The sequence below is a fragment of the Leopardus geoffroyi genome, chromosome C1, assembly GCF_018350155.1.
Source record: "Leopardus geoffroyi isolate Oge1 chromosome C1, O.geoffroyi_Oge1_pat1.0, whole genome shotgun sequence".
NCBI lineage: Eukaryota > Metazoa > Chordata > Mammalia > Carnivora > Felidae > Leopardus > Leopardus geoffroyi.
In genome coordinates this window covers 217,473,505-217,489,669 of record NC_059328.1, presented here as the reverse complement: position 1 = coordinate 217,489,669, position 16,165 = coordinate 217,473,505, and the positions used below count along the sequence as shown (strand labels likewise).

Sequence of the window (16,165 nt, the reverse complement as noted above, 5' to 3'; positions counted from 1 at the left end):
GTAAGGAGAATCTTCTTCGATTCCCCTTTCTTACAGTTGGAGCCGGTCCCTTAACGATACCTTCATCGGAGACCACTGCCACCAAGTGCACATTCCCGCCACGCTCCCCGACCGCGGATTACTGGATGAACTGCTGTATCTGTTGTCAACTGTAATCTATAGGTATTTATGTTTGAGGCAGTGTTAAAGCACTTCTCATTTGTACGTTTTCCTAATTGGCTTAATATTTATGGCGGAATATTTCTGATCTGGGGAAAGCTCGGGTAAACTCAAGCATTATTTAGCAACGTGCTAATGAGGGCCGTCCAGTCTTGGAGGGGTGCGAAGTGAGTTATGGTGCTCGGAGTCTGAATCCAAGCCGGCCTGCTAGGGGGACGTCGCTAAAATATCTGAAGTAAAATCCGAGGTCCCCAAGCAGCTGTTGGGTTTGCAGAGCTGCGGCCACATAAACTTTATTGGCAGTAAACGTCGCCCCTGCACGCGGACGGCGTGCCTGTGTCCTCGCTCGCTGGGGATACTGTCCCCGCCTAGACGGGGAGGGCCGGCCGCTCTGACGGCTGGGGCCAGGGCATGCCCGCTGACAGGCGCGCCACGATGACAGAAATTCACTCTGAGTTGCAATTAGTGGCACTGTCATTTTCGGGGGCTCCTGCCAATTAATTAAGCCTGTCAAACAGCAAAACCACAGCGCTCACATGATAATTTATATCGGAAGAGACGAGCCTCATGCAATGCAACGTCTTCCTCCACAAACAGGATTCTCCCTGAGAGCGCTGAAATAAATAAGACAAAATAAATAAAATAAAATAACCCAAAAGTGCGTGCGTTGTGGTGTTGGGGGGGGGGGTGGTGGTGGTGCGCTGGGCACGGGGAAGAAGAAAGTTAAGCTGTCCTTGCTCTAATTGTTAACTCTGATCGCCGGAGTAGGAGACAGGCTGATTAAAACTCCAAACGAGCCCCCAGCTCCCTGAACCCTCTGCGTCCGTCCGGGATGATAGAATCAGAGGAGTTTATTCATACCATTAAGCCCCAGAGAACTTAATTGAAGGAAGAGCACAGCCCGGACCTTGACAAGCGGGAGGTCACAGTAATTGCTGCCGGACATATTTAACATTAAGATAATCAGGCCATTAATTACCCTTTGGATCATTAAATCAGCCAGTTGCAAAATGAAATTTCTGCCTCTATTACTCACTTGAGAGACCACAGGGGTGGCCTTTAATTTATCAGTGAGCCTGAGATACAAAGGCTGGGGTTGGGGGAGGGCAGGCGGGGAGGGGGCCGCGCGGTGGCGGCGGCGGCGGGGGCAGGGCATCAATCCGCCATGCTTGGTGATCGTGGCAAATTAACTAGGTAAGATAACCTCCGCTTCCAAAGGCAGAAGCTGGGGGTATGTAAATAGATGAGGGCAGACAGGGAGATCAGAGTCTGTGCACCACTTAGCAGGATAATAAAGGAAATCATCCTTGATTATCAGTGCTAATTTGGACACTGCCGGTAGCTTGTTATGCGTGTTCTGAGTAGCATTTAATTAATTCAATTGCTTGTTAATGAGGGAAGTGACATGTGGGGAGCAGATGCCACCCAAGTACAGATGGGTTCTGGTCATCACGGCAGAGTCCTTCCCCCCCCCCCCCCCCATTCCTCCCCCTGCCCATTTTTTTTTTTTTTAAAGAAAGAAAATAGGAAAAGGTGGCAAGCATAGAGGAACACTCAAAAGAGACAAAACACTGACCTCGGCGGGCCAAGAACTGTTGAAAAATAATAAGATGAGATAATCCTGGGGCTGTGCGGGGACTCGTGTTCCCTGAGGCCACATTTGGAACAGGGCATCTTTATGCCAGAAATTTGAGCTCGAGATTACTACATTGTGATCTTATGATCAAACCTAACGAGACAAAGACGTGGCCAAGTGGTACTGCTTTTAATATCTCAGAGTCAGCGGTGGGGATCCAATTATTTTCAGTTTGGATACATTTCCCCTTTATCAATATCTCCGTGTGCATAAATAAGATGAAAGTCGTGTTCCCAAATCAAAAAGGACCGGAACTCGTGTCACTGGGCAGACTTGCTCCGTCTGGAAGTGTGCGGCCGGTCTCTCCCACGCAGATTTCTGACGTCCGGCCCCAAATCTTCCTCCCGAAGGTGGCATCTTTTTATAGGTTAAAGACAAGAGGGGAGTTGAGGCATGCAGGTGACAATGACAGAAGGAAAAAGAAGGCTCAAAGAGGCAGAAGAGTGTCTACTAAATCAGCGACGCGGCTCCCTTCCAAGTGGGATCAGAAGGAAGGGGGATTTCAGTTGGGGTTCAAGCTTCTTCCAAGGCCTCTTTATAGCACCGAAAACACACATCCAGGCTCCTTTGATTGCCGAGACCGAATCGGCTGGCTCTCAGACCACCGTGTAAATAGGCTACCTGCCCTGAGATGCAAACGGCTACCGGTCCCTGCACACCCTCGCGGGCCAGATGCCTCGATGCTGAGACCCTAAGACGGGAGTCGGGAAGACAAACCGGGCAACCGGGCAGAGTCCAGCTTCGGCCGCGAGGAACACGTCCCGGAGGGCTCCGCTGGGCCCTGCTAGGAAATTGCCGTCACTGCAGTCAACCCGGAAAGCTTCCAAAGTGGAACGGGGAATAGGAATAGAGAAGGACACACCACAGTGAGGTAGAGTAGCCACCGCGTGGCCGGGGAGGGGAAGATGTCAGAGGTCTGCAGGGACGGACGCCTTCGCCGCATGCTGGCGAACACGGGAGCCCCAATGTCCTCCACGAACGCGCGAGGAATTGACGCTCAGGTCAGCAAGAACACTGGACACGTGGGTTCCAAGCGGACCCGTTCCTGCTTTGCCCCATGCGCTCGTTTGCTCGTTTGTTCATTCACTCGAGAAACGTGCACTTGATGTCTCTGCCTCCGAGCCTATGATTCCTTGATTTGAAAGGGTCACCAAAGAGCTCCCTGACTTCGCCCTATGGTCACAACGTGCGTGCTAACACTGGGACCAGAGTCCTGCCTGGCTGCCGTAGGCCCCACACCCCAACCGCACACAACAACACAGCGTATGGTGCGATACGCAACTCGCACACCAAGCGTCCCGGAGTCCTCGCCCCACGGACAGCCTACCGCTGCCCCTCCTTACGCCCCTAAAATCTAGTAAATTCCATCCACTGTCACCGCCGCTCTCCTACTTCAGCATCTGCACTTAAAATCAATATTTTAAGTGTGTGCTTAAATGATATCAATAGCAATTAGAGAGGGGAATTCTGATTCCACCCCAGATGTAGTTAATTGTCGTGGCATCGATATCCTCTACTCTGCTCCTTTCTCTGAATTAAACCTCCATTACCGAGGGGGGGGGGGGGATGAAGGGCATCCTCTCCCCTCCTGAGACAATAAATTTAATATCGAATGCACTGGGAAAAAATGGCAGTTGTTGCAGAATCCATCCAAAAAGATTTTTTTTTTTTTCTTCCTGGGAGTAATTAAAAGATGCTTTTCTTGACTAATGATTCCCCGGTTTAGGAAGGGGAAGTCAATACCGCTTCACCGCCGTCAGCTTCGATTGATCACAACGCTGCTCCAGCTTGAACGGCAGTTCTCAGGGCGGCTGAGAATCCCTGGAACCAATTACGAGCCGTCCGAAGCTGCCCTCATCAGGGGTGCAGGGACAGCGAGCAGAAGGCCAGCCAGCTGGTCAAAGGCGCCTGTTTTCCTAACTCACCCGCAGGCCTGGGTGACGCCAGTACGAGGTGGTTTCGGGGAACCGGTTGTTACTTCGCAGAAAGATGGGCTGTATTCTACTTCCCCATGGTCCTAACTGTGTGTGTGCGTGCGTGCCGTGTGTGTTTGGGGGATGAACGGCCCATTTCTAATTATATTCCACTGTCAGAATGAATCTTCTGAACAAGACGGAATGGACGGGGCTGCTTGGGAACGCAGCTGGGCCCTTTTCCAAAGAATTCCAAAGATTCTCTTTTCCAAAGAGATCCAAAGCTGGATCCATGGCACTTGGCCTTTCCTTGGATAGGAATAAAAATTTATTAAAGTACTTCTTTTTAGAAATTACCTTAGGGCCAGGTGAGAAGACCTCCCCCCTCCCCCCTGCTGTTTGGACTAACGATCATGGTGTCTGCAGAGACCACAGGTGGTGGGTGTCGGGGGGGGGGGGGCACGTTTCCTTGTCCCGGGACGGCGGGATCCAGGCTCCATATCCACTCTCCTTTCACAGACCGAGTTCCACGCGGAGATTCTAGCCCCCACTTTGCGTTTTTCCTTTCTACGTGAGGAAACTGCACGAGGCAGTGAAGATGGTGAGGGTTTGAATTATTGGTGCACCACTGATGCAAAGCTGTTTCTTTGTTTTTGACAGTGTATATCTACGGCTTTCTGGGTATAACCCGCCGGGACCACAGCCTTCCAACTGGCCTCCCTGCCTCTTCTCCATCCTGTCCAACAACGTTGCTAGCTGCCTTTAGCACTCCTGGATCAGGAGGATCACACGTGAACCCATAAACCCTCACCCTCTGGCCACTCCGGAGGTGCTGTTATAATACACCCCAGCTCAAAGGCTCTCCCTAGTCTTTGCTCTGCTTTGGCCCCAACATCCCCCCTCCTCCTCATTTACCTGGTGGCCCAGCTCCATGGGTGGTGACTCCCCAGTTTCTGTGCTCCCGCACAGGCCCTGGCTTTGCCCAGGCCATGTTCATTCCCCCACACACCCCACCCCCCCAGGCCTGGACGTCACCCCACATTTGAAAGTCCAGTTCAGGTGCCATTTCTCCAGTGAAACTTCCCTGGGACACACCGGCTATAGGAATCCCTCCATACTGTGAATTCTTCTGAGTCCTGGAACCCTCAGCTGGCCCCCCCAGAACATTCACAAATCACTGTAGGTGCGAAATCACCATTTATCGCTTCTTTTCTACAAGAAAGTGCTCACTGAGTAACAGCTGAATATAAATTAAAAACAAAACTCCCTGGGAGAATTACTAAAGGCACGAAGAGACATTCAATTCTCAAAGCTGTTCATCCTCTTAGACATTCCAAAACTCCCTTTGGAAACACCACGTTGCAACATCACCATCACCACAGCCTTAGAGAGAGGGCTGAAACTCAGCGGCTCTTAGCCAACAGCGAATGGGATCCAAGAAGAGGTGGGATTTTGCTGCAGTCACTTCGTATGGGAGAAAGGAAGACTATAAAAAGTGTCCAAAATATAAACCTGGGATGTGTACAATGCTGGAGAGAAGAGAAAGTTATGCACTCAAGAACTTAACTCAAATATACAAATTAGAACAATCAAGTGCCTGTACGCACACAACCTTCACTTATGAATGAAAATGAAATTAATATAAAACACTTATCTGTTAAAAGTATCAAGCCGTATCTTTGAACACTCTAAACAGTAGCTAATTATGATAGATTTAGAAAAACAAACTTTTCCAATTCAGGGTATTACAAATAACATATCTGCTCCTTTTACACACAAACAATAAAATGCATGATTAATTTTTTTTCCAACTTATCTCAATGTTCTTTGCACTCCTACATTAAGCTCAATCTGATTTCCAATCATATTTCGCTTTTAGACCTAACTATCCCCTAAGGAAACCATATCTATGAAAAAATAGATATTAATAATACATAAATTTGTCTTTTAAGAATGCTCCTACTCGATGGCCTGCTAATTTCTATGTTAGCGTTAAACAGGTCAAGATAAAAAATTCAGAAAAGGGTACCGTTTCTTCAGTTTGTAGTTAAGCTGTCCCCGTAGGCACTGCGTGGTGGAGTTCACCCATGAGCAGCTCACCCAGCCAACTGAGGCAACGCCAGACAAATACGCTTTGGGTGCTTCTCGCTCCCTTTGCCCCCCTCCCCACAGGACGCTTGACGTGAAGAGCAGGTTAATGACACACCAGCTTCATTCTCTAAAGTGAACCGAAGGTGGCACCACAAATTCATTTTTCAGCGTTCGTAAAACAAAGTCCACCGACGCTGCGCGCATTATTGTTGCTCAGCGGCAGAAACCGCCTTCTCACGCCTCAAGTGGGGCACAACCGCAGACTGCCATGGGCACTTGCACACGGTCTCATCCCCAGCAAAACAAGCCACAGGGCTTTAAAACGTGCTAATGATGGGAGACCCTTTCTCTTCGTCCCTCTTTTCACACACCCGAGAGGCCAGAGCGGAAAGCGAGCCCCTTGCCCCTCCGTCAGAGGTGGAGACGTGACCCTGGACGCCTCCTCCTGGGGGCAGCCGCCCGCCGAGATGGAATGACCCACTCTCCTCGATGAAGCAGCCTTTCTCGGAAGACATGCCATTTTATCACCTCTTAGGTACATTAAATATGTATGTGTACTCAAAAACGGTTTATAATAGCTGTAAATGAAAAATGAGAAAATAAATGGGCTCAAAATAAATGCGTTTTTTACACTGCGTAACAATTAACATTAATGAGGACTCACCATACGTTATGCCGAACTTGGCTGATTAAATGTGTTAGAAATATATTTTAGGAAAATAAAATATATTTTGTTACTATAAACTCACTTATTGTGGGTGTGTGTATGTGTAGGAGGGGCGAGGGAAACCAACTGAGCAGATGCTTATCAAACATATAAGAATAACAACACTAAAGAATCAAAAATTCGTAATTAGTGTTAACAGCACAGCTTACACCTATTAGAAATGTATTAATTAAAGTGATATATTCATAAGGTCGGAAGCTTAATACATTTCTAAGAGGGAGAGAGGAATCCCCAAGGTGTAAAAACAAACATAAAAAATTAAGGAGTCTGAATTATCCACGTCTGCTGAACACCAATTTTAAACACAGACATTTCTGTGCGGGCTCCTCACTATTCCTACAGGTTGCCAGGGCCATCCATGTTGAGCCTGTCGGTAAGCAGTAAGGTCATTTCCAGTTGTCTAACTGTTGGCGGAATGCCCCCGAGCCATACACCTTCCCACGTCCCTACCTTGTGGAGTCCAGCGAGGGCTTCGTCCGCCCCTGGCTGCTCTCCTCCCAGACGCTGTTGGCCAACTCATTCCCAATGGATGACATCACCTTGATGAGCTCGATGGGCCAGTCGTCGAGGTCCAGAGACCGGACTCGAGAAAGGTGGGTGCCTAGGTTCCGGTGGATCCCCGAGCACTCGATGCACATGAGGGCTCCCAGGTTCAAACTGGCCCAGTTAGGATCTGTGGGAAGAGGAACAGGGGGTCAGACCATCACCACTCATTCCAACCGCCCTTAGGATCTCAGGAACAAAGAGGCCAGTTACTAGACCTCACACCCAGCAGTCCCTCCCTGGAATCACGTGGCCTGGAAATGCTCCCTGGCCAGGACTCCATAGGGTCTTAGGCATCTCAGAAGGTTTGATATGTTGGGGGCGCCTTTTAACAATCTGGCTTCGGCCAAAGCCTAGGAATTTCCCTACATGATAAAAACAGCTGCCGGCAGTGATTTGGACAGAGAAATGCATTTCCCAGTCCCCCGACAGTAGCATTCTCGAGAGCGCAGATGCACATGGAAAAGAACCATACATGACTTGCATCTACTGTGGATGGCTGCTGATGGAAGGAAAGAGAGCACTCGAGAGCGCTACGGTATCCCTTGTAAACAACTACCTCAGCAACCACAGGCATATCTGAGTTCTCAAAAGTCATAAGATGGACACATTTGCAGATTTCAAAGACGAAAGGCAGGCAGGCACACGACAATGAAGACATGGTTTTCAGCGATCTTACAGAAGGGGGACTACTGGAGTAACTCCAACTTATCTACTACTGCTGGAAAGATGGTGGGCAGGGTCCACTGGTTAGGGGATGACCTCGCTGGATCAACCCTGACCTGCAGAGTGAATGGCAGCGCTTTAGGCTGTGACGATGCACCAAGGGCAACGAATGAGTTTAGGGGATACAGCTTGAACCCTTGAGCTGGGTCACTCCCAGTGTGAAACTGGCTGGCAGCACTGGAAGACTGAGAAGGCAGGCCCCAGGTTGGCTGCGTGCCAGATTCTAGAGCTGAGGCGGATTTGCAAAGATGGCTCTCACCCTGACAGCCAATGGCTTTCACCACCGACAGAATCAAGTAAGGTTTAAGTCATTCAGGAATAATCGGTATTTACTCCAGGTCCCCTTGAAGAGTCAAGGGGCCTTGTACTCATTCACCAGAAATCAGCCAGCCATTTGTTTCGTATCTCATATACACCATGGAAAGCGGTGATGGATGCCATGGGGGAGATGGAAGAGACGAGAGTTCCGTGACTCAGAGACATTGTGGTCGGGAAGAGGAAACGTATGTCCCAACTAATGACAGCAATAGTCAACCATAAAAATAAACAGAGTAAGGAAATGCAGACTAAACACTGAAGGGTACAGTTAAAGAGTAAATGTACAGGCAGAGTGGGAAGGAAGAGGTTGGCCATTACAGGTGAAGGAAGGAGGGCTGCATGGAGGAGGCTTGGCCTGGGCCTTGTGGGATGATCAGAGAGGAGGGTGGGGTGGTGAATGTTTTGCGGGACACCCTGCCGCACCTCTTCACAGCCCTACTTCTACACCCACCACCTCTGTGTCTGTACCTCTCGATCCCAACCTGGCCTCTATCCCCACCTTTCCGCTGGAGCAGGGCAGCCGAAGTCACCAGGTCATGCAAAATCTGAAGGGCTGTGTTTAACCATCATTTCACCTGATCTCTGGTTAGCCCTCCTTACAACACTGCCTCCAGATGCCTTTTTGGTTGGTACCCTCCCTGGATCTTTCTAGCCCTTGTCTGGCTCCCCATCCTGATTTCCTTCCCTACGTTTCCTCCTGAACCTGCCCCTTACCTCAGGGGGTCCTGTAGGCTTGTCTCTTGATTCTGTACTCTTTCCTAAGCCAACTCAATGCAACCCACAAATCTCGTTGTTATCCAATGGTTAACAACTACCCACAGACACCATCTGCCAACAGTGAACACAGACACGCTCCTCTCTCCGTGCTGCACACGTGATTACCGTCATACATTTCCACTTGGAAATCCTGCAGGGACCTCCCTGTCCACGTTTCACTGAACGTCGTCTCCTGCCAGGGGCAACCCCATCCCAGCAAATGGCACTGGTTCGCCGGTTATTTAAGCCGGGATCCTGGGACTCGACCCTGATTCTCCATCGCTCCCACAGCCAGCCAATCACCAAGCACCTCAGTCTCTCAATGTCCGGCCCCTTCCTCCTGTCCCCGGTGCTCCCCACACGTGCCCCGTTTCACGGCACCTTCCCTGCGGAAGGGGTAGGGTCAGGGGCGCCAACCTCTTCCCGTTCGTGACCTCTCTGCATAGCTTGCCCTGGTGTGTAGTTTCAGGTGGAGAGAACAGCCAAACGACAGCAAGGGACCTGTCCCCAGGGCTGGCGTGAGGCGGGGCGCACGTCCTAGGAAGCCATGAGGTTCCCGTGCCCACCTCCACCCATCACTGAGCACCGCTGGTGAATACTTTCACACACTGTCCCCACGGTCACCGCATGCCGCTCACCTGAGCCGTGGGGAGAGCCTCTCACCAGGTGCCACTGCCCGCCCCACCACCGCAACCATTCTCCAAGTTCTCCTATGGCCCCAGGACCCCACCGCCCCGACCCCTGGTTTAGAACTCAATGCACTGTCGCCTTGCCCTCCCCCATGAGCTTCAGAGGCCTCCCTGCTGTGGTGTCCCCGGAAGGAGGACAGCACGCACAGGACACAAGTCAACGACCGCATGCGGATGTCCGTGAAAGCTAGAGAATCCGAAATACCGAGGGCGAGAGGGGAGTGAAGCATGGCTGTGACCTGGGGTCACCTCAGTTAAGTCCAAGGGCTGCAGGGACGTGGCCTTGTCTGAGTGCCCTGCCACTGGGGCCACAGGAAGGATGGCCTTGCCTCTGCTCCAACAGACGAGAACGACAACTTAGCAGGCGTCAGCAGAACTGACCAGTCACACCCCCCCGCACCTCCCGGGACGTGTTGGGGTGTCGCGGCCCTGGGCTGCCACTTTAGGCCTACAGGTGAGGCCACACGGCCTGGCAGCTCTGAATCATCTCCTGTCTCCCCTTCCGGCCTCAGGGCCCTCCCTCTCCAGCGCAGGGACCCCCACGGGCCTGTCAGCACACGCCCTCCTGCCCCGTCTGCCCCTTGCAAATGTCTCTTGCTCTCCAGGCCGTGGATGGAAATGAGGCTAATGAGGCCCGTCCCCGTGGGGCTGCCCGAGCGTTAAATGCTGTGAGGTGACCACACATGGAAACGCAGTGCTCCGTGTTGGCTAGAATTACGTTTATTCCTTCACAAATCCACCGCTGTTTCCGTGCCAGGTTCGGGGGACAGAGCAGCAAACGGAACACAAACACCCCTGCGAACAGAAATGTGGGACTTGGGTTCTCCAGGGCAGACCGACAGTGAAAAAGCGAGAACAACACACACAAACACACAACGCGTTGGTAAGGGTGTGCCCCGAGAGAACCCCGCTAGGGAGCAGAAGAGGGAGACGGATTCACGTGTGTGATTTAAACCCAGGGGTGGTCAGGGAAGGCTTCTTTGAGGCGACATTTGGGCAAAGACCCAAGGATGCCAGGCTGACGGTTACGTAATCTGCAGTTCCTGTCTATGCCTGCAGGAAAGAGCAAGCGACAGAAGCTGGAGGCTGAACGTGCTCCTACTTTAGGTTTTTCTGGGACATCTAGAGTTGGGGGACTGGGGCTGGTGTCCCTTCCTGTGTGCAGGCCTGGGGTCCACAAAGATAAATGATGCGGTCCCTGAGATCCAGGGGGACACGAGAGAGAAAGGCACTGACAACATTAACACAACATGGTGGGAGGAGTTCACGCCTGTGATTTCCATCCAGGGCGTCGCAGACCAGCCAGGAGGGAGGGATCAGCTCTGGCCGGGTAGGCAGCAAGGCATCATGGATGAGGGGGCCTTGGGGCGGTGGAGAGGCTGAGCTGCCTCTATCAGCCTGTCCACGAAGGTCAGGCATGCTGGCAAGATCCACGCCAGGGCTCCAAGCTCTCGGGTTCTCGAGGGCTCTCAGGGGTGAGACTTTCGTTAGCGTGTTCCCGGTGGACGGTTGGCAGCAGGGGTTCTAAACAAAGGCTTCCGCCATCCGATGAGTCCGGACCCTGTTTGATAGTTAGCTTCGCTGCAGGATTTCCCAGAAGCACAGATATCCTAAGGCCACGGCTCCTCAGGAGGTAGATGCTGTGGGTTTCCAGACTCCCTACATCATGGACTCCCTCCACCGATGGGCACCCACTCTGGGAAACAGGGTTCTGGGGTCTACCAGCTGTGCGGACAGTGTCTCCACGCAGTCTGGCACATTCTCAGGAAGAACAAGTGGGTGGGGGTTTCCACAGCCCCAAATCCCAAGTGACACAGAAATCCCCAAGCCCTACGGGGACACAACTGAACTGGAGGGGGGGGGGTATGGTGTTCACAAGCCAGGGGGTATCACCCAGAGAAGGGGATGTGGCATCTGGAGCCCAACGTTCCTCCCACGTGACCACGGGACACAGTGGTCCTCCCACAACGTTCCTCTCACATGACCACGGGACACAGTGGTCCTCCCACAACGTTCCTCCCACATGACCATGGGACACAGTGGTCCTCCCACAACGTTCCTCCCACATGACCACGGGACACAGTGGTCCTCCCACAACGTTCCTCCCACATGACCATGGGACACAGTGGTCCTCCCACAACATTCCTCTCACATGACCATGGGACACAGTGGTCCTACTACAACGTTCCTCCCACGCGACCGCTGGACACAGTGGTCCTCCCACAACGTTCCTCTCACATGACCATGGGACACAGTGGTCCTACTACAACGTTCCTTCCACAAGACCACGGGACACTACTGGACCCCACCCTCAGAGGGGACAATAAGTTGCCAATGGGGGGAACCCACATCCTCAAGTTCCTCTCAATCTTAAGACCCCTTTATAATTATAAAAACAATAAGCTCATTTAAAGAAACGTATAAAGAACAAAGAAAGAAAACTTTAGAACTATCACCCCCTTCCGTTACGGTCAACTCATTTTTTTGACCTGTGCATATTCACATGCAAGAAAAAAGCTTTCTCTTGCTTTTGCGCACTTAACGATATCCAAAGTACTTTCTATTGAAAACGGTGCTTGGGGAGCCTGGGTGGCTCAGTCGGTCCAACATCGGCTCTCCATCTTGGCTCAGGTCATGATCTCACGATGTGTGAGACAGAGCCCCGTGCTGGGCTCTGCACTGACACCGTGGAACCTGCTTGGGATTCCCTCCTTCTCCCCCTCTCTCTCTGCTCCCTCTCCCATGCAAATGTGCTCTCTCAAAGTAAGTAACCGAATGTGGAAAAAAAAAATTCTTCATGTTGTGACAGTTCATTGTGTAGCCACCGTCATGGCTGGTGACGGAGGCTGTTGCCACCTCTGTCTCCAACCACGCGGTAGAGGACAGGAGCGTGTGCCCTGCTCTCGCCTCTGCCCTGCCCCATCGCAGGTGAGAGGGCAGCCGCTTTCCCTGGATTTGATCCTGTCCCTCTCCGAGGTGGGTACCTCTGCACCGGTACCCTCTCTGGCCACAGATCAAGCACGGTTGGCACTGACAGTCTTCCGTCCAGGTGGTCCGTGTCTCCTGTGGCCATCAGCACTGACCCAGCGTTATCTCGAGAGCCAGGCCCTTTGCCAAAGCTCTGGGAGAAGGGACCCCAGCGGGGTGGGCCCCTTAGGGCATCTCTGCCTTCAGACAACGGAGGGAACCAGGAGGCAACCCCCTGAGCACTGCTAGCTGATGGACATGCCAGGCAGGGCCCGCTCTGTTCCTGCAGGCCGACACGGAGCCCCATGTCGGCCCTCTGTGACCGGCCACCCCCCAGCGAAGCTCCGTGCCAGCCTGCAGTGCCCCGGGGGTGCCACTGGGCTGTGCGGAGGGGCTCGGCCACTTCCAGGGCTCCCAGAGAGGCACAGCCGTGCTGTCGCCGATGGTACACAGTCCTGAAGGCGACTCGCCGGGGCGGATACGGACCTCTTCCTTTGCATCGTGGTTTGATAAGAACCTTCTGGAAGTCAAAGGAGCTGACAGGCACAGCATGGCGAGACTATAGTGGAGAACGCACAAAGCTACCTGGGACCAGAAACAGTCACTGTCTGTCTTGGCTCAATTTCTCTTTTCTCAACAAAAGAAAAAAAAAACAAAAGAAAAAAAAAGAAAACAAAATGGAAAAGAAAGCCCTTTAGTCAGTAAGAACAATAAAAACCAGCCTAGGCTACATGCCAATGAGACGTCCCCGGGGCCCAGTCCCCAGGCCCCCCTTGAAGAGGGGATCATGGCGTCAGTAGAACACAAGAGCCCAGATCCCCGTGATGTCCAAGGAAGCCACATTTGTGGTCTGGCAGGCCCGCCCCCTCCCGCCAGACCCCCTGGAAGCGTGAGAGATGACCCCTCAGCTCGGATGCTCAGGGCACTGGGGGGTGTCCTGCGCGGTCCCCAGGAAGGCTCAGGCAGGGCCAGCTCCCTGGACGGGAGCCCGTGAGGAGCAAGCAGGCTCTCTCGGGCCGGCAGAGAGCTGCAACCTTAACAGCTTTTCTTCTCCAACACCCAGAAACAAGAGCCTTTTCTCATGTTTAACGTTTGACCTCGTACTCGCACACACCAAAACACAGACCACCCAGTGTGCAATTTCCTCCGTGTCCGTGCTCACTTACAAAATAATCGAGACAACCCCCGTCACCAAGGACCCTACCGCTCAGAGACAAGTGGGGTTGACGTTCTGGAATACATCCTTACAGATCTTTTCCGCCTAAATACCGAAAATCATTCACTGGGCTCTCCTTGACTCACTGACTAAATACTTTTTCGTTTCCAGTACATTCCCAAGTTTCTCCATCTCCATTTGTGTATTTTTTACACGACTTGTTCAGGTTGCGCATTATTTCACCAAGAAGACATCCCCACGAACGGTTCTTCCGCTTTTGCAGACGTGGGATGTTCCGACTTTTTGCTCTGTAAAGAGTGCTGTGTCGAACACCTTCGAAGCCAGGTCTTTGAGGCCCTTTGCTCATCCCAACGGGCTTGGTGCCTGGAGGGCACAGCTGGAGTGTGGGGCGGCCACTTGCTTACGGCTTTTTATGTACAATGCCAAACCGCCCTGTGGGAGTTTCACAGTTCATCATGAGGGTGTGGGTGGTGCACTTCCCAGCACTTTCACCAAAATCGGCTATTTTCCGACCTTCAGATGCCCCGTTTCCTCCCCTGTACGTGGGGCCCAGGGCCACACCAGCATTTACAGTCACGAGCATCACAGAAGACAGGTGCGGGCCTGGTGGAGACCAGGTGTTTACGGAATGGGATCCCGTGATCTCTTTTTCCTCTGCAACTGTCACACTCGGCCTCTCCTTGTTCCCTCTGTCCCTGAATATCTGCTTGGGTGGCGCCCCCCACCCCCGCACCAGCCTCCCTTCTCCCGCTGCTCTGTGTCTCACCCCCCAACACCTTGGCACTTGAGCGACCTACCTGCTCTCAGAAAGGACTCTTGGCCTCCAATGCACCACATACCACGGAGCCTGTGAGCCACGGAATCGGCCCTTTCCAAGGACTCTAGCTATATGGCGGAAGCAATGGTAGGTGCCTTTCCTAGCGGAGGTTCTAACAGCTTTCAGATTTTGTGCTTTTAGAATTCTAACTCTAAAGACTTTTTGATAACAACACACAGGTCAAATAACTACTCTCTTGGAACTTCATCTCCCGACACGTTTTGAAAGCAGAATTCAAAAATTCAAACAAAAGATGCTTCAAGGAAGTGCGTCAAGACACCTGAAGAAGAGAACCCTCTCTCTGACGTGGGGGCTGTGGACGCTGGCCTCAGGACCTTTCCCATCCCTGCCTTGCAACACAGTGGCTGCTCAGAGCAGATGTGTCCCCTTTTATTTTTCTCTAATTTTTTAAATCTATTTATTTTTGAGAGAGAGAGAAAGCGGGGGAGTAACAGAGAGAGAAGGAGACACAGGATCCAAAGCGGGCTCCGAGCCGTCAGCACAGAGCCCGACGCGGGGCTCGAACCCACGATCAGTGAGATCATGACCCGAGCCAAAGCCGGATGCTCAACAGACTGAGCCCCCCAGGCGCCCCAAGCACGTCCCCTTTCCTGTGTGACAGCCCCGAGGTCGCGTCTGCTTGTTCTGTTCACGGGACCACCCCCACGGCGGCCTCCGCCTCCCTCCGTGGCTCGATTCCAAGCCGCACGGCTCAGAACACATCTCACCTCTGCTCTCACACCGGGAAGGAGTTCCCAGTGTCTACGGATGAAGAAGAAAGGCTCCTACATTCTCTACTCGGCACCCTCACCCCTCTCAGCTCCAGCCAGCTTCCAACCCAGCAGCAGACACGCTGGTCGTAAACGTGCGAGCGCCACTCTGCTGCCTGTCCCGCTGCTCCCCGGACACGACGACTCCTGCAGCCACCTGCTCACGTCCCACCGGCACCCCCCGCTCCCTGCAAACCCCGGCTTCTGCACAGAGGTGGCTGGAGGTGCTGGGCATCCGGAAACAGCCCTTCTCCGCGGTGGCGGGTTCTGTGGTCTCTGGGTCCCGCCTTGCCCACCGGGCTCGGGCTTGGGCTCGGGGACGGCCAGGACCGCATCACACGCCGGCGATTCCCAGGTGACACCACGGCCGGTGCCAAGGCCTCTCACCTTGTCTCACCTGTCTTTCCCTCTCATCAAAACACACCTTCATGACACAAAACATGGCCGGAGAAAGTTCTACCGAATGCGCCCAGTGCTGTGCTGAGGGCTGGGGGTACAGAGAATTAGAAGTCGGCCTTTAACCTCAAGGATACAAATAACAAAATGACTTTCTCAGAGGGAAAAGCATATTCCGTACTGGACAGCAGGAAGCACGAAGTAAAACTGGGCTACTCCAAGGCACCAAGAAGTAATTATGAAGTCTGGGAGTTCAATCAGATGCTTTAGCGTATACTGAATTTAACATTCCCCCCCCCCCAAAAAAAAAAAGAGAACGGTTTTGATGCCAAAATGATTTTGAAATTACAAAACAAAAAACCCCAAACTCCAGAAATCTCTGGGCGGGAATTAACAACGGCACTGTATTTTTATGGAAAAGCAAACAAGCACATGATCATTGATTAAGCAAAAGGTTAATTCCTGGGTTTGGCACAGAAA

The 16,165-nt window shown here is 52.4% G+C and overlaps 1 protein-coding gene across 16 annotated transcripts in view; it reads right to left on the bottom strand.

Annotated features, from left to right (window-relative positions):
• The window catches only part of AGAP1 (ArfGAP with GTPase domain, ankyrin repeat and PH domain 1), a 553,911-nt gene that overhangs the window by 60,653 nt on the left and 477,093 nt on the right, over window positions 1-16,165 (bottom strand). For all 16 annotated transcript variants that reach the window (XR_006713257.1, XM_045481824.1, XM_045481825.1 and 13 more), the window contains one exon: window positions 6,977-7,199. Coding sequence is in view for 15 of the 16 variants with exons in the window: in XM_045481824.1 (XP_045337780.1) it covers window positions 6,977-7,199 (223 nt within the window). In the remaining variant the exon portion in view is untranslated. The remainder of the gene's footprint in view (window positions 1-6,976; window positions 7,200-16,165) is intronic.